The 21,901-nt window shown below is 39.8% G+C and overlaps 1 protein-coding gene across 6 annotated transcripts in view; it reads right to left on the bottom strand.

Annotated features, from left to right (window-relative positions):
* The window catches only part of CDK8 (cyclin dependent kinase 8), a 117,424-nt gene extending 103,340 nt beyond the window's left edge, over positions 1-14,084 (bottom strand). For 4 of the 6 annotated variants that reach the window (XM_058547876.1, XM_058547877.1, XM_058547878.1 and 1 more), the window contains exon 1: positions 13,281-13,911. In XM_058547876.1, coding sequence (XP_058403859.1) covers positions 13,281-13,408 — 128 coding nt within the window. In that variant the 5' untranslated portion in view covers positions 13,409-13,911. The other 2 variants (XM_058547881.1, XM_058547883.1) reach the window with 2 other exon arrangements.
* Between the last annotated feature and the right edge of the window lie 7,817 nt (positions 14,085-21,901).

The following is a 21,901-nucleotide window of genomic DNA, read 5'->3' as shown; positions in this document are numbered from 1 at the left end:
ATTATGTTTAGGAGTACTTAAAACTTTTTTTTAAAGTCTCTTCAAAATTAACAAAATACATCAGAATTGTCTTATAGATAATCACCTGCCTGCTTACCTACCACGAATGATCACCTTTGCTCAAAGTGCAAATCAAGCAATTCAACTGACAGCAGAAGAGGCTCCAGCTTCCTACACTATAGAGGCAAGCCCAGAGGTGAATGCAACTGAGACAGGTGACAAGGAACAAGGCCAAAGCCAAAATCAGTACAGAACAGAAAAAGCAAGCCAAAAGGGGGGAGAAAGGAAAAGACCGGGTGTAGGAAGGTCAGTACTCAGCAGGGAATGAGAGGATAAGCAAAACCAAGCAACAGGAAATGCAGAGAGATTGATCAAAGCAAGAGTAAGAGTATTAAGGGTCAAGTGCTAACTAAGTGGTTGGAGGGCCGGCCCGGTGGCTTAGCGGTTAAGTGCACGGGCTCCGCTACTGGTGGCCCAGGTTCAGATCCCGGGCGTGCACCAACACACCCCTTCTCTGGCCATGCTGAGGCGGCGTCCCACATACAGCAACTAGAAGGATGTGCATCTATAATAAACAACTAACTACTGGGGCTTTGGGGAGAAAAAGGAGGAGGATTGGCAATAGATGTTAGCTCAGGGCTGTTCTTCCTTAGCAAAAAGAGGAGGATTGGCATGGATGTTAGCTCAGGGCTGATCTTCACAAAAAAAGAAAAAAAGGCAGGAGAACTCCTGCCTCAAAAAAATAAGTGGTTGGAGGTGGACTACATCACAAGCATCAATCTTTTGTGATAGGAACAGAGTGTAGCAGCAGCAATAAGCTGGAATAGAGAAATCTGACGAAAGTGAACATAAAATAAGATGTAAACATAACAATGACTGTAATTTTAAACATCCACATGGCTCTTAAATTTTTTTTATCCCAACCAGTAATCTAAAATACATTCTATGGGGAAAGAAAACCCAAAGCAAAACTTCCAAAAGAATAATCTAAAACTATTCTGACTTTACAATGCATTTAACCCCCATGACTCAAACATGTCATTACTATATCTATTCTCATTTCTTCCTTCCAGATAAGTTTTGTTGGGCGGCCTGGCGGCGCAGCGATTAAGTGCACCCGCTCCACTTCCGCAGCCCAGAGCTCACAGGTTTGGGTCCCCAGCGGGGATCAACGCACAGCTTGTCAGCCATGCTGTGGCACTGTCCCATATAAAGTAGAGGAAGATGGGCACAGATGTTAGCCCAGGGCCAGTCTTCCTCAGCAAAAAGAGGAAGATTGGCATCAGATGTTAGCTCAGGTCTAGTCTTCCTCACAAAGAAAAAAAAAAAGAGGAAAAAAAAGAAAAAAGAAATTCACACAACACAGATAAGTTTTGTTTTTGAAGTTTCGATGAGTGTAATTGGTGCAATCTTTTCAGAGGACATAAGATTGGACCTCAGAAGAGCCTAAAGCCAGGCCTGTTAAAAGAGACTCCTGGGAAATCGACCTGCACTTTACCAATCTTGTAGTGAGGTACTGGAGTTGTTACCAGTAACTTGAGCTTGGGCATGATGATCAGTCTCTAGAACCATTGAGAGAAGCCAGGAGGGATAAAACCCTCTGTGGATATAGATATAGCAAGGGAGCTTCTCTCGCGCCAAGACAACTTCGCTCCTTGCCAAGTGGTATTATCCACAGCAAATACCTCTGTGGGGAACTTTGAAGACCTGGAAAGTTCTACCTCCATCTGAGAGGATGCTGTATGCAAAGATAGATGTAAAGGACATTTATTGCAGTACTGTTTAAGACTGTAAAAAAAATGATAACAACCTAAATGTCCTTCAATTGGACCAGTATATTACATTACACCCATAAAACAGAATGAGTTGACGAAATGAATTGCATTATATGTGCTGATATCGATCTTCAAAACATATGAACAGAAAAAAGCAAGGCAAAGAATAACATATATGCTACCACACAATTTGTGTTTAAAGATGAAGACACACAGACCTTTCTAATTCTGACAAGTAACCCAGCAGCCAAGAAGAAACGTCTGATAAATGTGACTTCATAAAAACAAGCGTTGCACATGGAAAATAATACCATAAACAAAATCAAAAGATGTTTGTTTCCACAAACATACACAAGAAACATATCAGCGGACAGCTCAGGGAAGAGGAAATGAGTGGCTGGAGGAGACAAGGGTGAAAAGACTTAAGTTTTCACTTCCTCAGTATGTTTACATTTTTTTTCCATATGCATATTACATGCTGAAAATGAATAAAGTAGTAAAATAAAAGTTAAAGTCTACTCATACATATACATACTTCTATACGCATACACACAAGGAGCTGCTGACAATGATTATCCCTAAAGAGGAAGACTTAGATTTTCTTGGGTATCCTTATGCACTGTTTGAACTTTTTACAATGAGAACATATTAATTTTATAATCCAATCTTATTTTATAATAAAAATACAGTTGTTGAAAGTGTATAACCTGATCCTGAAATTCTACCTCAAGGACTTGATACTACATTGGAGAACTGCAGACATATTTTCTAGGAGGTCCTTTGCTAAGCGTAATGGCTAAAACTTGGAGACTACTTAAATTTTTCCTATTACTAGAGAATTAGTTAACTGGATATATATTTACATGCATACATATAATGTAATGTCTGCAATAATTAAAACTGATGATTTAGAGCTATATTTACTGACATGGAAAGATGCATAATATTCTTTAATGAAAAAATATAAGATCATAGTAGATTTCACTAATCTATACTTATAGTTATCCGGAAAGATAAGTAATTGTCTCCTAGTAATAGAGTTAGGGCTTTTAATTTCTGTAGACATTTCTGAACTATGAATTTTTTACAATGAATATGTATCATTTTTATAATCAGAAAAAAAGCTATTTTCTTTTTTAAAAAATAAGAACTATCTTGAATAGCATGGAATAAAAAAATAAATAAAGGCATCTACAGGTTTAGCTTCAGTAATACAGCCAACGTGGAACCAAAGATGGAAGCGAAGTTTTTCATTGCGTGGCCCTGAATGATAGGGCTAGCTATTAAAGTACCAAAACATTCTGGATAAAACCTACAAAGTATGTTACAATTTAAGCTCTGGTGTCCAAAAATCTTTAGCTGAGTTTTTCTTGTGTTTAAAATATTTTACTTAACCCAGGCATTTCATCATCTCCCTTGCCCTCTGTGTGGTGTATGGTACTGCCTACCACTTCTTCTAGAAACACTTTCTCCCTGGTTGTTATGATTCTACTACAAGGTCCTGGTTTTCCTCCAAGCTGCTGCGCACAGCCAATAAGCTATACACTGTACAATTCCTGTTGCACAATGGGGTGACCCTGAGTTTTCTCCTCCTTCTCAGAACTCAACTTGGCCTCCTGGATAGAAATCTCTTTCTCTACTCTCCATCCTAGGTCCTCCACTCACTCTACATACTCTCCCTAGGCAATTTCAAGGCCACTCAGAGCTATTACTTCAAGTACCTGGTAACTCCCAAGTCTATCTCTATCCAGATCCCTCTCTTGAGCACTAGATTCACGTATCTCCCTAATGGACATTTCTTCTTAGATGTTTAACAAGTACCTAAAATTCAATATATCAAAACTCAATTCATCATCTTCCCCCCTCAGATTTGCTCCTCTTCCTGTTTTGGCTTATCTGTGTGAATGGCAATATCCTGCTGCTCAAGCCAGAAACCGAGGAATTATTCTTGGTTCTTCTCACTTATTTCTCTCTCACATCCACTAAATCAACAAGTCCTATTGATTGTTCATTCTCATACTCTCTTGTCACTTCCCTAATTCAAGCTACCAGCATCTCTCACTGGATTACTATTACAGTCTCCTAAACCTGGTTACCTACGGCAATTCTGATTTGTGCTGCTGAGCAATCTTTTTAAATGATAAATCTGAACTTGTTACTACCTGTTAAAAATCCTACAAATGGTCCCCACTGCCTTCAGAATAAAGTGAAGTCCATAACACGATTTACAAGACCCCACTTACTTCTCCAACTTTATTTTTTATACCTCTCACCCGACCTGTTACTCCTCTCTAAGATCTGGCACTGAAATTCTTTCAATTCTCTCACCATACTATCTTCCCTTCATATCTTTGTAAATGCTACTCGTGGTGGCTCCAAAGGGTACTGGGGAGAGCTTTAGCCTCCCCCCACACACAACACACAAGCTCCCAAAATTACCTTAAATAAACAATTTAAGTTAAAACTTGCTTACTACACACCATCCAACCCCTACTGCACTTCTTTTTCAGCCAGAGTGCACTCTTTCCTATACAAAGAAATTCTGGAGTCAGATGCTATCCCTCTAGCCTGCACTATAACTCCCAACCCCCACTCACTTTTATTTACCTCCCATTCACTTGTGTAGCTTCTAATTATCTTTCAAGTCACAACTGAAATATCATCCTTGAGCCCCCAAGAGCAGATTAGGTACCCCCATGGCAACTTATACTTTTCCCTATCGCAGCCCTATCCCACTATATTATAACTACCTGTTTACTTGCCTGTGCCCCTCAAAAGTCTGTAAGTTCCCTAAGGACTTAGACCATGGTGTGTTCACTGCTCAATCACCTATTTCTGGCAGAGAACCTGGCATATTACAGACATTTGGTAAATAGCTATCAAATAAATTGTAAATACACAAATTTACCAAAACAAAACGTACAGCTAGAGAGAAACCATAATGAAATGTCAAATATTTAAATTATTTAATTTTACATATAAAAGAATCTTCAATGTTAAGTCAGCATTGGAAAACAAATTACACGCGTGCCTTATTTTTGCTTGACATTTTCTCGGCAACTGTATATAAACTGAATTTTTGCAAACTGACTCACATGATAAATACGCTAGGAGAGCTCATATACTTAAAAGGATTCTTTCATAAAGTGAAAAATACTTCAAACAAATTTGTCTATTCTATACGAGCTTAAATTTTCATATGACTTATTGGCTTTCCTTAGAACAGAAGTGATATAAAAATAATTTTTCAATTGTTACCTCCTCTTTCCCCCAAAATATGACTTGTTTACTATAAACCATAATACCACTGGTGGACGAGTTTTGGTTTTTTAAATCCCTTTAGTTCTCTAGACAGCCTATAAATTTAGGTGTATAGAAACACCCAGAGTAGACCTTGCATCACGATGTAACAAATTCCTCTCCTCGGGATGATTATTTGTTACAATTCATAGACTATAATAAAGTTATAGATTTTAAAGAGCTTGTCTAGAGAGATGGGTAACTGAGTCAACCCTGAGTAGTAATTAACCTAAATCATTATTTATTCACATTACAAAAGTAAACTTCAAATATGAAACAACCATGGAGTTTAAACAAAATTAAACGCCAACTCTGGTTCAGAGACCAATTAATATTTTCCTTAAGTTTAGAAATATAAGTTTGATCCCCACTTAAACTGATTCATTTACAAGATATATTTCAGAAAACACTTTACTCTTTGTAGTGGCTCAATTTTCAAATACCTGGGCCTTCGACTTGGTTCAGCCAATTAACAAAGTTTGCCTTTGGCTTTTTGTTTTGTTCAGTTATCAATACAGCCAGCTCATCAAACTTTGCTTCTGTGGGTATTTTCCCAAGGCACTGCTTTTCCATTCTCCTATAATAGGCTCAAGTTTTTAATTTTAGCAAATTTAAAAGAAAGACTTTCAAATATGAATTTCAGATACACCAAAAATAAAAAAGTATTAAATACCTGTCAACATTTGGCAATGTGCCAGAAACTGAGGGGAACACAATTACTGCTCTAGAGGAAATCTATAGTATCTAACTCATAAACATTCACCAGAAAGACCCAAAGGACATATAAACATTAACCACATATACACTGAAGTAGTTACATAATATACCCATGAAGGACTAACTACATTTTGTGGGGTGATGAGTGAAGAGGGACTTACTGCAGTTGTATGTTAAGATAAAGTAGTTAGGATTTCTGAAGCTAAATGTTACAAGCTATTTCAGCTGAGGGAAAAAATTTCCAGTACAAGATGCTCCCTGAGAAAAAGTTCAGAATGGTGGTCTAATCTGATGGAGGAGGAGCAGTTGTATTAATCCACATTTCAGAATCACTGTGATAGACTAGAATGTAAAAACTGTCCCAGAAATAAGGTAGGCTAGTCAGGTCTTGTAGACAAAGGACAAAGATCTTGGTCCTAAACCAAAGTCAAGGAAAAGCCACTCAAAAGTGGTTCTCAGCTGCTTTGAAAAAGTCTGGCAGTTTCTCAAAAAGGTAAATATAAAATTACCATATGACCCAGCAATTCCATACCTCAGTATATGCCCAAGAGACCTGAAAACATATACCCACATAACAACTCACACACGAATGTTCATAATAGCATTATTCATAATATCCAAAAAGTAGAAAAAACCCAAATGTCCACCAACTGATGAATGGATAAACAAAATGTGGTATATCCATACAATGCAATATTATTCAACCATAAAAAGGAATGAAATACTGATAAATGAACAACATGGATGACCCTTGAAAACATTATGTTAAGTAAAAGACAGACAAGAAAATGGTACATATATTCTATGCAGAAATAGAAGTATAATGATGTACACATGAAGTTTATACAATGTTACAAACCAATGTTACTGCAATAAACAAAAAATTTAAAAAAAATAAAAAATAAATGAAAAGGGTACATATTGTGTAATTCCATTTATATGAAATGTCCTGAATAGGCAAATCCATAGAGATAGAAAGTAAAGCAGTGGTTGCCAGGAGCTGAGAATAGGGGAAATGCAGAGTGACTGCTAACGGGTATGTGGTTTCTTTTTGGGGTAATAAAAATGTTCTGGAATTAGACAGTGGTGATGGATTCACAGCCCTGTGAATATACTAAAAACCAGGGAACCGTACACTTTAAAAGGGTAAATTTTATGGTATGTAACATATCTCAATTTTAAAAAGGGGTTTCTTAGCATTTTTTCTGCCATAACACATCTGAAGGACATGATAAAACTCCATCAGCAAAGGCAGCTTACTACAGCAGGGACTGGTTTTGTGACTTTGACAATAACCATACTAAAGAATCTTGAGAATCACGATACTAAAGGGTCTTCGAGTATTAAGACCAAAATAACAGGTGAAAGGCACTTTTCAGTGACAACATCAAGAATTGCCTTGAGGTGACAAGAGATATCTAAAGACAAAAAACATCATAGTAGTTTCTAAGTAACAAAGAGATGACCAAGGCCTACCTAAACTGGTGTGAAGGAAAGGATTTACAAATTGTTCTGAAGAAGGAAAGGACAGTACAATTTTCATTCTCTAGCGGCAGCTAAGAACAGAAAAAGAATAAAGAGAAAATGAGGATTGGATTCAAAAATAAAAGGCACTATAACAAAGATGACACCAGCTACAGGGAATAATATATATTTATCAACACTGATTTGGCATATACAGTTCCGAACTTACATATGGATCACATTTCAAATGTTTGTAAATCATAATTCTGAACACATGTGTCCAGAGAAATATTTTTTAAAAAAGTAGTTAAGTTTTCAAATGGCCTGCAATAATTTATAATAATTTGTCATTATTTCTATTTTCCTAGCTGAAATCCAGTATGCCAGAAGCCATCTCCCTACCTCCCATCTCTTCACACATCACCGAGTCCCAACAAGAGAAATTCCCCCTCCAATCTGTTGCCACCACCATCTCAGCAGCATAGAAAATTCTGGCTCCCTACTCCTCATAGAGGTGAGGCCAAAGCAGAATCATCTGCTATCCAGAGCTGTAATCAAAATGGACTTCTGCCATGGCAGTTTTATATATGAGAGAGATTCTTAAGTTAGGGAGTTGGATTTCAGACACTGCTTGTATTCTGATTCGCCAACATTCTCGTGATGGAAAACTGCCACAAACAATTAAGGTGTTCAGAGCATGCTGATAAATTTATCCCCACTGTTAAATAGCGGAGACCCCATCATGTCCAGTGGGTACAAAGGAACATTTGTAGTACACATACATAGTACTACACATACAGCAGGAGCTCACAAAGGCTTGCAAGGGAAAAATGGGGAGAGGAAAGGCGTGGGAAGAAAAAATTCAAACCCACAACATTTGCTGAGAATACACAATAAAAAGCACTCCTCTTTGCCCTATTCCTCTTGAAATGCCCTTTCTGATGAGATCTTCCCCGTCTTCTAAGAGTCCAACAAAATGTTGCCAACTTTGAGGTTTTTCCTGAAAACCCTAAGCAGTTGGGAGCTTTCATCTCTATATTCCAATAGCACCTCCTATTAATTATTATAGTGCGTATTAAATTGCTACAGTTTATTTACATGACTGTTTCCCCAGTAGATCGCTCCTCAAATAATGGAATATTTTATTCATCTTTGCATTCCCAATACCTTGGACAGTGCTTGGTACATAGAAAGGCCCAATAAACACTCGTTGAACGAGCGAGTGAATGGATTTCTTCAAATGTTGGAAGAAACAGTAGAAGTAATACTCAAATGAACAAATCCCAAACAAATTAATTTAATTTGCCAGTCTGGCTACTAAGAAAATGGGATCTAAACATGAAACCTCAAAGTGACCTAAACAGAACAGTGAATCTGAATGCACTAAATATCTAAAGCAGATAAATACATCTGCAAGTAGATAAGAAGTGCACAGTAAATATTCTGCATGTTCCTTTCCACCGCATTTTTTAAAGGTTACAAGGAATACTCCTTATGCGGATACAAAATCCCCAGTGATGGGGATTATTACTTGTTGTATTTGGCAATTTCTGACATCTAAAAAAATATTTAAAATCAAATTGAACCTAGATACAGCGTTCAGCAATATCCAGAAGAAAAACTATTAGATTCTTTTGGGGGAAATACAGGGTTCCAACCAAGTTCTGATCACAGCTAAGCAACTAAAACCGAATTAAGGCTCCAGTGTAGATTGAATCATGAGTCCCGTGTGCTAGCCACCAAATGAATGGTTCACAGGAGCGGGAGCAGGCACTAACCATAAATCCCAACATCTTAAGAGACAAGTATGAAAGAATGCTAAGGTGGTATGTGTAAGACATGTTAGGTAAAGTAGCTGATAAGTCTTTGGGAGTTACCTAACTTCTTTCTGGCAGTTGATGAGAACCCATGTTAAAGCATGAGACTAAAAAATATGGAAGTGTACCACTGTCTAAAGTAAAACTTTCATTTTAGCAGTTAATTTTGCAAAAGTATTACATTTTATATTCATAATTTTTACTTCCTCAAATCATAATAGCAGAAAAGACCCTAAAAATATGAACTCAAACACCCTAATCCTACAAATAAGGAAACCAAGGTTACAAGGCAAATGACTCATCCAAGGTCATACTGGTAATCAGAGGCAGAGTCCAAACTCAAACTCAGGTCTCCAGTCTCCCCAACTTAGAGCTCTTTCCATTAGATGAAGAACTTTCATATCTTAACACGCCTTATTAGAGTTTGGTCCTACACACACACACATACGTATATGTATGTGTGTACATTTGTAGACATACACATAAATGTATGTATGTATAGACACACCCACATATCTACATACTTCTGCAGCACTTGAAAAACCAGGGCCATTTAGAAACGTACTAAACAAGTATAACAGTTAAGTGAAAAGACTTGTACTGTGATAAGGCATTCATGTTTTCTGAATGATCCACTAAAACCCAAATCTCCATGCCTATGTTTATATTTATTTTAATATATTAATTATATGAAGCATAATGGTTAAGAGTACGGGCTGTGGAGTAAGAAACTTGCTTGTAATCCTCCAACTCCAGCTCTGACATTTAATTAGTCCTGTAACCATGGACAAATTTACTTAACCTTCCTAAGCCTCAGTTTCCTCACCTGTAAAACTGAAAAACAGAACTGACTTGATATGGTACTTGTAATGATTAAATAGATGATGAATGCAAAGGGCTTTGCCCAGGACCTAGTACCTACTCAATAGTTTAGCTATTATCAGTATCACTGCCTACTAATCTCTATATTTTCTACCAAAGTGCCCCAACTAAAGTTTCCTATATATCTAACACATATACACAATCCCAATTATATATTATCTGTTCTTTTAAACATAGAGTATAGCAGACTAAGAATTCTATTCAAGAAAACTTCCACTTTTTTTTTCTTTTGGAGATCAAACTCTTACCCCAAATTAATTTTTAAATTCTACAAATGTCTAGTGCCTATAATGAAAGAGTTTAGAATTTAAAAACACAAGTTGTTTTCTGTCTTCTCACACTTTTCCATTCTTTCTAACAATATGAATTTGGTTGTCTAAATTCTGCAAAGAGGAAATGCAATTGACTCAGAAAGAAAAGGAAGCCCCCTGCCGCCCACTATGTATCCTTTTAGTGTTCAGACACAAAGGACACTCTCTATCTCATTTCTGATGATACTGAAAGCAAATTATTTCCAAGAGTTATTGTGCATTTATTTTTTAACTATTAGAATCTGAAATTAACAAGATCACAAAAGGCTTTTTTTCCACGTATGTAAACATATCTCAAATAAAGTATTTCCCCCCTTCCCACATTCCTTAAAATGCTGAGTTTATCATAAGTGTCTAGCAGGATAATATTACTAATTAAGTCAAAGAAATGACCTTCCAAACAATTTTATTTTCTAAAACTTAATAATTTAAGAAGCTAACTCCTCTAGTCCAAATTCTTTTACTAATTATTCATGTTCTATGACGCTTGCTGGACAACTGAGAGGATAAAACATTTACATACATTCATTTTAACAAATATGTCTAAACAAAACTTATTTCATGTTACTGTAAATCTCAGGATCCTGTTGGAAGGTGTTACTGTCTGGCTTCCTAGAGTACCCCGAAATTTCAGCCGCAGAATATATAACTTAATTTGAAAGTAAATCAATACTAGAAACAAATTATTTGATCATCATCTTTTTATAAAAGATTAAACACCCACAAATTTTATTTTACCAGGACTAAAATGCATTCAATTACATTTCACTGACATAAGATCAAAAGAACCTCATAAATACAATGCTATCTTTTACCAGAGCAAGGTTATAAGAAAGAAGCCAAACCGAAAAATATTCCCTCTGGAAAATAAAAACTGTTTTAAGTAATTTTAAAACTCTCCTGACATTTGATCCATTTTAAAAAAAGTTCATCCTATAAACAAAATCATTAAAGGTTGCTGGAAAACAAGTCCCAAGAATTACAAATAAAAAACTATTTTTTTCCAAAATGCAATGCTACTTTTCGGCTATCACAGATGACTAAGAAATGTTCCCATACTATACATTTAGTTATTTTTAAATTGCATAATTCTTGTAAAATTATTCTTAGCCTAAATTAAGACCTGACCATGAGGTATATAATGTAGTTAAAAGTACCACTTGCCAATATACAATATTATAGCTTTTATACAACATTATAGCTTTTAAATAAAATATAAAATCAAAGTTAATAAAATTTGCATATTTATTAGCTTAAATTGGTAATTTATGAAAACAGAACTGGCTTCTCTTAGAAAGATTAAAAATAATTTAAAGTCACCAGAATTTTATAAAACAGACAACAGACTGGTCAAATGTACTACAATGTCTCACCTCATGGACGTGGGGATTTTATGAATATGCCCAAAATTACATAATATTGGGGGATGGGAAGATGGTTTAAGGCTTTTGAAAAATATTGTATGGGAAGTCAAGGATAATTTTTAAATATATATGTTATTACAGAGTAATACTTCACGACAAATATAATTAAACAACAGAGTCAACAGTATTTCCAGACGCTGATTTCTCAAATGTCACCAGACAATCTATTCCACTAAAAAGTACTTTTAAATACACGCAACACCCAGGGTATCAAGTTTTCAAATCCCTACCTTTTGCAGATAGCTGTACTGCTTTACTGCTGCATATAAGCAATGAAATGCACATTCCAAATTAATTAGAATTACCATCTCCCTCTTGGAGCCCATTTTAAGTTATTTTAGAAAAGTATCTCAGTAAATCTAAGAAAAACGTTGACTAAATATACACTTCCTTTCCCAATATCCAGAAAACTAAAGTATTTATAAATATGGCTTCCCCCGCCAAGTAACTTACTACAGCTTTATGAATGGTTTCATCTCTTTAATGCTAATATAGTTCTCAACATACACTCCTACATAACTGGAAAACATAAGCAATTATTTTAAACGTTAAACAGCAGCTAACCAAACTAACAGTGATGTTCAAGTAAAGCTACTTTGTTTATAATAAAATCTAAAGATTACATAATAACCTTTGACATCATCTTTCCAGCAATTTTCTATAGTGTCAAAGACAACAGAGGCAACACCCGTTTTTCACAAGAGGAAAACAAGGAGTTAATTAAATATATTTTCTCCTCAACTAAGAATTGCCTCCTCTTTTGTCAATATTACAAGACACTCATCTACTGACAAAGGAAAAATGAACACTTCACTTGCCCGTTTAAGAAACTAAACTGGGAGCATTACCAGCCACAGACTTAATCAAGTTATTTCTAGGGAAGAATATCTAAAGCAAAGAGACTATTTAGAGTTCACTGCCAGCTGCTAAATTTCGGGGGAACAGCCTGAACAAGATAACCCCTATTTGTCACTCGCCTTTTTCCCCACCACCCACCCTGCACCAAAGCCCCATTGTTCTATGTAAAACTCACAGCTAATGATATCTAAACAGCAATCGCTACACTCATATTGCAGACGATCACTACGAGGAACTCTTCAGAACCACATTTACTTGCTGCTTTCTTTCCCCCAAGTAAAATCCAAATTTGGTAATAAATCAATCACAAACTGGTGACGGAAAGGATCACAGCTTCCCTTCCAGACTGATGGATGTCACTCCAGAGAGGGCTGAGGAAATCCCCATGTTACCATAATAAATTGACCCCCCAAAATCATCTAAACTGACGTTTTATAACGAATTTTTAAAAACATCTAGTACCGAAACCCTTGAAAAGTATACAGCCCGTAAGGTAGAGGCTCCTTTTCCCTATGAGCCACCAAAGTAGAACAGAGACAGCAGCACGCAGGGTTTCGTGCGGGTTTGGATCCCTCGTACACTTCCTCCCCAAACCTGCCAGGCGGGCACAGACGCGGGTGTCGAGGAAGTGGGTGACCGGCACTCCGGCGCCCCGCTCTCCCTCCGGGCTACCTGCCTCAGCCTGCGGGAGCGCCGCCCAGCGCGGACACCGGCACAGACACAAACACTCACCCATCCTTCCTCTTGGCTTTGTAGACGTGACCATAAGTGCCTCGGCCAACTTTGCAGCCCTCGTATTCAAACAGGTCCTCGACCCGCTCCCGCTCGCTGCTCAGCTTCACTTTAAAGTCATAGTCCATTGTCACAGCCTCCGAGGCCGGGGAGCTGGGTCGGGGGGTCGGGGGGCCGGGATGGGGACCGTGGACGCAACGGCAGCCGCAGCCCCCGGGAACCCGCCCGCTCTACACCCGGCGGCCGCAGCACCAACCCGACTGATGCGGCAAGCGCAGGAGGAGGCCCCGCGAGAGCGCCGGGGACATCCAGGGGGGCAGCGGGGCAGAGGCCGGCCGGGGGGAGGAAGGGGAGGTTCCCCCGGGCGAAGGAGAGCGGAGGGACGAGGGCTGGGGGTGGGGAGCGGGTGTCTCTGCCCTTGTCCCCGCGGGCTCCCGGGGCGCCGGCTCTCCTGCTCCCTCCTGCCGCGCGTTGTGCTCCCGCTGCGAGGAGCGGCGGGGCGGCCACGGCGGGCTCTGCTCCTCTCACGCTCGCACTCACGCCTCACCCTCTCTCACACACACACGCTCACACTCACTCACTCTCTCACTCTCCCATACACTCAAACAGAAAGGCAGTGCGGCACAACAGCCGGTACCTCCTCAGAGAGACCAGGAGGGAGGGGAGTCGCGGAACACGGCCGCGGCTGTCGCAAAAACGTCGCGAAGGCTCAGGCTGCCTCCGGCACTCCCTCCAGCCCGTTCCGCGGTAGCTGTCCGCCCTCGCCGGCGCCGGCACCCAGAGGACCGTGTGGAGAGAGCCAGATACCTAGTGCCCGAAGCTGCCGCCAAACGCACCACGTGGACCGTCCCGACGGTGGCCAGAGCCCCAGACTACAATGCCCAGAATGCACCGGCCTCCGCTGCTGCCGCCCCTTCTAGACTCCACCCCTCCCAGTGGTGATATGGGGAGCGTTGCATAATGGGATTAGTAGTCCAAGGTGAGATTAGTTTCAATCACTTAGGGGAAAAATTATTTTTTTACAGCGATATCGCTAGAGTCTGATTTGGACCATAACCTTAACCAAAGAAATTCACGTGTGAGGAAGGCTAGTTTGTATTAGAATCCCATTTTGTGCCACTGCCGAACTCCAGATTTTAAAGGGTATTATCATTATGCAAAAAAAGTCTATGAATTTGTAAACAGCTCACAGACTATCGGTTGGTACAGTGTTCTTGTTCACAGTCCGATCAGGGCTGCACAATAATATCATCTTACTGACGCACATTACAAACATCTATAAAAAGGAATCAATGACGAGTGTCCACGCTCCTGCTAAATAGTGTTACTCTTGTGACAGATGACCATCCGAAATCTTCCCATCCATTCAGAGGGGACATTATTTTGAGTACAGGCACCACTGCCTGTAAGACCAGCAGTTTTTAGCCATGATTACAGCAATGCCTCTAAATCCATGGAAGCTAATTTGTTAATAATTTTAAAGTAGGAAAGGTGTCAGCTGGAGGGATCCAGATATCTTGATAATAATCCCTCATTTTGTCTTATCTCTCTTATTTACATATCTATTTTTTGTTTTTCGATTTTATATTTGTATTTATTTTACATTTCCCCATTGCTGCCGTTTCCACTAAGGCTCCCCACTCCCAAAAGGACATATAATCTCTTCCACTTTTAAACTCCCATACCACTTCTTTTTCACCTTTCCTGCAGTGTTTATCAAATTGTGTTTTGTCTTTTATTTCCTCTCCCTTGCTAGATTATAAATTCCTATAGGAAGTCATATTTGCATCTTTCGTAACACCTAGTATCTTGCCTTAATTGTGGTGCACAGTAAACAATTGTTGAATTAATAAGTAAGCATGTTTATGTCAAAAATATCCATGTGCGGGGGCTGGCCCCATGGCGTAGTGGTTAAGTTTGGCGCATTCCAGTTCAGCAGTTCAGTTGGCAGGCTCGGCTCCCAGGCGCCGACCTACCCCACTCCTTGTGGCTGTGACCCACATGTAAAGTAGAGGAAAACTGGCACAGATGTTAGCTCAGTGCTAACCTTCCTCAAGCAAAACATGAGAAAAATTGGCAACCGATGTTAGCTCAGGACTAATCTTCCTCAGCAAAAAATAAAAATATCCATGTATAGATGATGATGATGATGATACCATTTTATGAAACATCCTTGAAAGGACTCTTTTCTTATATAAGTTTCCTTGGAGAAAATAGTGACTTCACCACTGGTTTAAATGAAGTTGTTTGTACCTAGTACATTAAATATTATTTAGCGGTTAGTACACTGACTGGTTAGGTGGGCCTGGGTTCAAATCCTGCTTTGCCATTTATTAGCAGTGTGTCCTTGGACCCTCAGTTTCTTTCTATACAAAATGGAGATATAAAAGGCCCCAGCTTAGAGTAAGTGCACAACAAAGGCAAGCTTTCATCAAGGGGATGTGATGTGGTTCTATTCAATGATGTAAATTGGGTGATTCTCTAGCAGAACAGTTCCTTTGCTTGGTTAAAGAATTAAATTTTTTCCTAAATATGGATTTAGAATAGACTCTTCCTGGAAAAAATATTTTGTGTTTCTTGAGGGATGTCTTTTTTTTTTTTTTTTTTTTGTGAGGAACACTGGCTCTGAGCTAACATCCACTGCCAATCCTCCTCTTTTTTTTTTTTTTCTGCTGAGGAAGACTGGCCCTGGGCTAACATCCGTGCCCATCTTCCTCCACTTTATGTGGGACGTCACCACAGCATGGCCTGACAAGCAGTGTATCGGTGCGCACCCGGGATCCGAACCCTGGGCCGCCAGCAGAGGAGCGCACACACTTAACCGCTACGCCACGGGCCAGCCCCTCAATCCTCCTCTTTTTGCTGAGGAAGATTAGCCCTGAGCTAATATCTGTACCCATCTTCCCCTATTTTATATGTGGGACGCCACCATAGCATGACCTGACCAGCAGTACCTAGGTCCATGCCCGGGATCCAAACTCGTGAACCCAGGCCACCAAAGCAGAGCATGTGAACTTAACCACTATGCCACCAGGCTGGCCCCATGAGGGATATGTCTTTTCTCCAAGTATTTACTCATAGATCTTGAGAAATGAAACCACCACACTGGAGGAAAGCTTGTGAAGAAGCCTGGAACTGGGCTTAGCCCTGCACTGGGGGTGTCCCCACCCCCATCTCCTGCACCACCTGCATATGATATTCCCGAACACTGAAGGTCCCAAACTTCTTAAAATGTACTTTTGACTACTGTTTTGACTGAATTCATTTTGTGGATGCCGGTAAGAATTCTCCCTGAAGAACTTGAGTGTTCCTTTTTTTTTTAAATAAAGATTGCATATACTTAAGATGTACAACATGATGCTTTGATACACATATACATGGTGAAATGATTATTATAGTCAAGCTAATTAACAGTGTTCTTACTGTCAGTAATCCTGGGGCAGGAAAGGAAGCTGGCCTTTGGGGAAGAGAAAAGCCTGCTTTTCTCTCTGAAGCTAGGGTGAGAGTTAGGAGTCTGAACTCCAGGTTGGGGGAATATGGTGGTGTAAGGTAAGCTGGCCCCTTAACACAGCGTCAGGATGGGGAGCTAAGAAAGAGATAGCCACTAGGGCCTCTTACACAGGAGCTACCTTGTATTTCAGTCATTTATTTTATGCACTTGAAAAAAATATGTCCTTTAATAACTGAGTCTCTGACTTATCTCTGTATCTCCTACAGTGCCCAGCACATAGTTTGCATAATTATAATTAGAATGTTTAATTGGATCGATTTCTATAAAGATTGAAATGGACCTTAATACTAATAAAGGGGGGGTGGTGCAGTCATTTTAAAACATTTAACATCTTGCCTCAGTCTTGCCTCTGAAATGTACTTTTTACAGCGTGCAAAAGCATTTAGTGCTTCGTGATATACTAATGGAAAAGCCCATGTGGGTCTTCTCAGAGCTGATCACTTCCTGTCTCTACAACTTTTAATTCATTTTTCGTAGTATCAAAGCATGCTTTAAACAGAAAGTATCTAACCTCCCATTCAGCAGGTGGAATATTCATCATCTTTATCATCAGAAAGCACATATTAAGCAACTGCATTCGAGTACAATGTTAGACACAAGAAAGAGCAAGTTAGGTCAATAACACTCCAGCCTTTTTTAATTGTTCAAAACAAATATTGATGCAAAAAGTTTCCCAACTAACTCTATAAGCATGCAGAATACAATTTAGAACTTAAAAACAACCAGAACCAAAAAACACTTTCAAAAATAACTTTCTTTTCTCTACTTCATCATGTGAATCTCATTTGTGCTTATAGACTCGTTTCCTCCACACAACTAGAAACAAGACCACTAATAGTTGCTGAATTTTATGTCAAGCAACACCTGTCATTAGAGAAGAATTGACTCTGTTTCTCAAGTTCAGTGCTAAAAATCCCAGGAAGGGCTCTAGTCCAGCTGAGTCAGGGGCCCATCCTGGGCCAATGAAGTGTGGCCACGGGGGCAGGGTCATATAAAAATATGAGAGCTGCTTCATTCAGAGAGATGTGGAAGATGAGGGTAGGGAGCCCGCAGGAGAAAGGAGAAAGCTCTAAGAACTAAGAAGGAAATAAAACAGGGCAATGCGATGGAAAGTGGGACCAAGAGGGGATTACTTTAGATTGGGTGGATGGCCAAGGACTCTGAGGTGATTATGCTTAAGCTGAGATGTAAATAATGAGGAGCAAAACCTGCTAAGGTGAGGCAGCAGAGTGGTCCAGGTCGATCAGATGGACAGCAAGTGGAAAGGCCTTAAGCCAGGAACCAAGGAGCAGAGAGAAGGCTTGGGTGATAGAACTGTCATGAGTAAAGGAGGAAGTTGTGTGGGATGAAGACAAAGAGGTAGGCAGGGACCAGATTATATAGGGTCTTTTAGACCATACTAAGGGGCTTGGATTTTATTTTTAGGGCAATAGAAGGCCACTGGAAGGTTGTAAGGAGGGAGTGACCAGATGTGATTTATGCTTTAAAAAGAATATCCTGGGTGTTGTGTTAAGAATGGATTGTAGGAGAAGATTGAGAGACAGAGAGAGAGAGAGAGCGAGAAAGAGAGAGATGGGACTTGCTGATCAGTTGGATGGAAAGGAAGGACTCAAGATAACTCTTGAGGATGTTACCACTTACTGAGATGAGGAAGACTTCGAGAAGAACAAGTTTAGGAGAAAAAAGTAAGAGCTCCATTTTGGACATATCAAACATGAGATGTCTCAGAAGTCTAAGTGGACATATCTAGTGGGCAGGTGGATATGGGAGTCTAAAGCTCAAAAGAAAGATCAGAGCTGGAGATAAAAATTTGGAAATCACCGGCCATAAGAATTGAGTAGATCACCTGCAAAGTGTGTTACAGTGAGAAAAGCACAGATCCCTGAGCACCTCCAACATTCAAGCGCTGAGTAGACGAGGAGCCAGAAAGGGAGACTGAGAGGAGGAAGCCAGAGGGTTATTTGGGAAATCAGGGAGTATGACATCACAAAGGCCAAGGGAAGAACATGCTTTGAAAAGGAGGGAATGGTCAATAGTGTTGAATGCTGCCAAGAAGTCAAGCAAGATAAAGATTGTAGTGTTTAATATATCACAGTGTTTCTCAACCTCTTTTAAAATTGTCACTCTCCCTAAGGAACATTTTTAGACATTTTTTTCCTAATTGTCTGCCCCTATGAAATGTTAATGAAGATTTATCGTGTATCTGTTTATGTACTGTGGCACTTTGGAGGGCCACAAGCCATTGTAATATCTAAGTCATTGTATTTTTTTTTTTTTGGCCCCTTAAGAACCAACTTTTGCCCCCTTATGGGCAATATTGCCCCATTGAGAATGCATGATTTATCAATGAACAGGTGATTTTTAACCTAACGAGAGTGGTTTTCCTGGTGAGTGGGGGTCGAAGCCAATAAGCATTGGATTGAAGTGTAAGTTTGAGGTAAGGAAATGGAACACTGAGTGTAGATGAACTTACAGCAAAATGTTTAAGAAAACTGATTCTGTAGGCACACAGTCTGGCTTCTGTACCCCAACCTGCTCTTTAACTAACAGGGCAAGCCCTTTTACTTCTTTGTGCCTCGGTTCCCTCATCTGTAAAATTGGAATAATAGTAGTAACTACCTCATAAGGTTGTTGTGATAGTTAAGGGAGTTAATAACATATGTAAAGTATTTAGAATTGTGCCTAGCATATGTAAGTGTTCTGTGTATGTTAGCTATTATTATTTTCATTCACGATGTTAGCCATGAAGGGGAGATGAGATAGGGCCTACAGCATCAGGGCTATCACTGGAAGTGAACATGGGATTGAGCTTTAATTGTCAGGAGAGACTGGAGGTAATTTCATTGCTGATTAGATGGAAGCAGTTGTAAGGGGGATATTGAGGATAATAGATAGCAAGAGAAAATGGACCAGAGCTTAGGTGGAAGTGTTGTGCTTGAGCATCTCTTCTGTGGTTCACAGGTGGGAAGGAGAAAAGGATAAGAATTATCACAATCAACCCCAAAACATAGTAGTGTAAAATAACAATTTATTATTTCTCACCGTTCTATAGGTTGGCTGGGCTCAGCTGAGTGGTTCTGCTGGTCTCACCTGAGGTTACTCATATGGCTGCAGGCAGTTGCTAGACTGGGGCTGGAGGATCTAAGATGACTTCATCTACATGTCTCTACCCTTGGAACTGGCTCTTAACTGGGCCTTTCCACATGGTCTTTTCCCATTCAGCAGTCAAGTTCAAACTTCCTTATGTTGTGTGGGTGTGCTCTAAAAGGGCAAAGGTGAAAGCTGTAAGGTCTCTCGAGGCCTGGGCTCTGGAACTCACACAACATCACTTCCACCACATCCTGTTGGTCAAAGCAAAGACCAGCCCAGATTCAAAGCGTGGGCAAGTAGACTCTACTTCTTGATAGTAGTAAGTACAAAATATCGTGGCCTTGTTTTTCAGTCTACCCAGGCATGGATACATATGAATCTGTAGATCTGGTGAAAGTTGAAGCAGTTCCTTTCCAGATGGCTTTGGTTTCTCTATAAGATAAAAGAATAGTTCACCTGCTGTGAATGACGAGCCAGAGATGGAAGAAGAGAAAGCAATGATTGCATATCTGAAAAGACTGCAGGTTTAAAACAGTCTTTGGGCAGAATGAGAGAGATAACTGGCAGGATATCATTGTAGGACTTCTAGCCAATGTCGAGGGCCCATTTGCAGGTGCGGCCAAGCATTTATATCAGTATCCATCTGCCCTGTTGTGAGAGTTTCATCACCAGCACTCAACAGCCCAGGTGGAGGCCGGTCAAAAACAGATGTTGGATTCATCTGGGATTAGGGCCTTGCCAGCTGGGCATGATGAAAAGAAGATGAGGCGAGGTAGGTTAGGATTACTGGCAACAGAGTAGTTAAAATGACAGACCATGACATTTTAGCTGGGTAAGGAGGAAAATGAGGACAGGATTTCCCCCTTTTGTATCATAACACTAGCTTGAAATTTTTTAATTTAATTTTTTGCAAGATAGTTTAAAAAATAAACACACACCCTATTTCTTCTTTAATATCTGTGTGTGGTAGCAAGACCCTTCCATGAAATACATACTGAGTAAAACAGCACAAACCATAATGTAAGTAACAAGTTAAGAATGATTTCTTCTTTTCTTAGCTATTAGATTCCCATCACTGTGACTGATAAGGGCATCCTGAACTGAAAATCTCTCATATTTGTTGCTGATGAGTTCTGCTCTTGTGTTCTATAAGTATTAAGGAGAATTTACCTCTTTAAATTGATATACAGTATTATAATCTTGTCCTTTTTTCCTCTATTGGACGCTTTTTTGTGTGTGAGGAAGATCAGCCCTGAGCTAACATCCGATGCCAATCCTCCTTTTTTGCTGAGGAAGACTGGCCCTGAGCTAACATCCGTGCCCATCTTCCTCTACTTTATATGGGACGCCACCACAGCATGGTTTAACAAGCGGTGCGTCGGTGCACGCCCGGGATCCGAACCGGTGAACCCCGGGCCGCTATAGCGGAGCGCGCGTACTTAACCGCTTGCACCACCGTGCCAGCCCTATTGGGCACTTTTCTTGAATAACCATATTACTTTCTATTTTTCAGTTCAAAATGTTTTCCTATACAACAGTGTAGCAAGTACTCTATAGGAACACAGTTTAGTTTCATGTTCAGTTTTTCGAGCCCTAATATATTACTCTGGCTTCTCATTCCAATGTGTTTCACTTTCCAGCTAGCTGGACTATGTTACTCAGGCCCAATCACCAGAAAAGCCAAGTCTTTTCTGGCTGGTTCCTGTACACACATGGATATCCTGTGAGCCACACAGCTCTCTATTGCACATAAACATGGTTAAGTCACCTCTGCAACCACAGGATACTTGATACCCGAGGCTATTTGTTTTTATGCAACTCCATGCCCAGAACCTCTGGAACTTTTTCTCCCTGAGTAGCCCTTCCTCCCTATTGGCCAAGGTCAAGTTCCATCAGATATTGTCCTGCTCCCTCTGAAACCCTACATCCTGTTTAAATTTTAAGGTGTTGTTTTATTTACATCATCCTCTGCTCAAAAATCTTCAAGGACCAAACGTGACCTTTCATTGCCTACAGCATA

The sequence above is a fragment of the Diceros bicornis genome, chromosome 9, assembly GCF_020826845.1.
Source record: "Diceros bicornis minor isolate mBicDic1 chromosome 9, mDicBic1.mat.cur, whole genome shotgun sequence".
NCBI lineage: Eukaryota > Metazoa > Chordata > Mammalia > Perissodactyla > Rhinocerotidae > Diceros > Diceros bicornis.
Note: the sequence above shows the minus strand (reverse complement) of the source record. Positions and strands in the feature narration are given on the sequence as shown.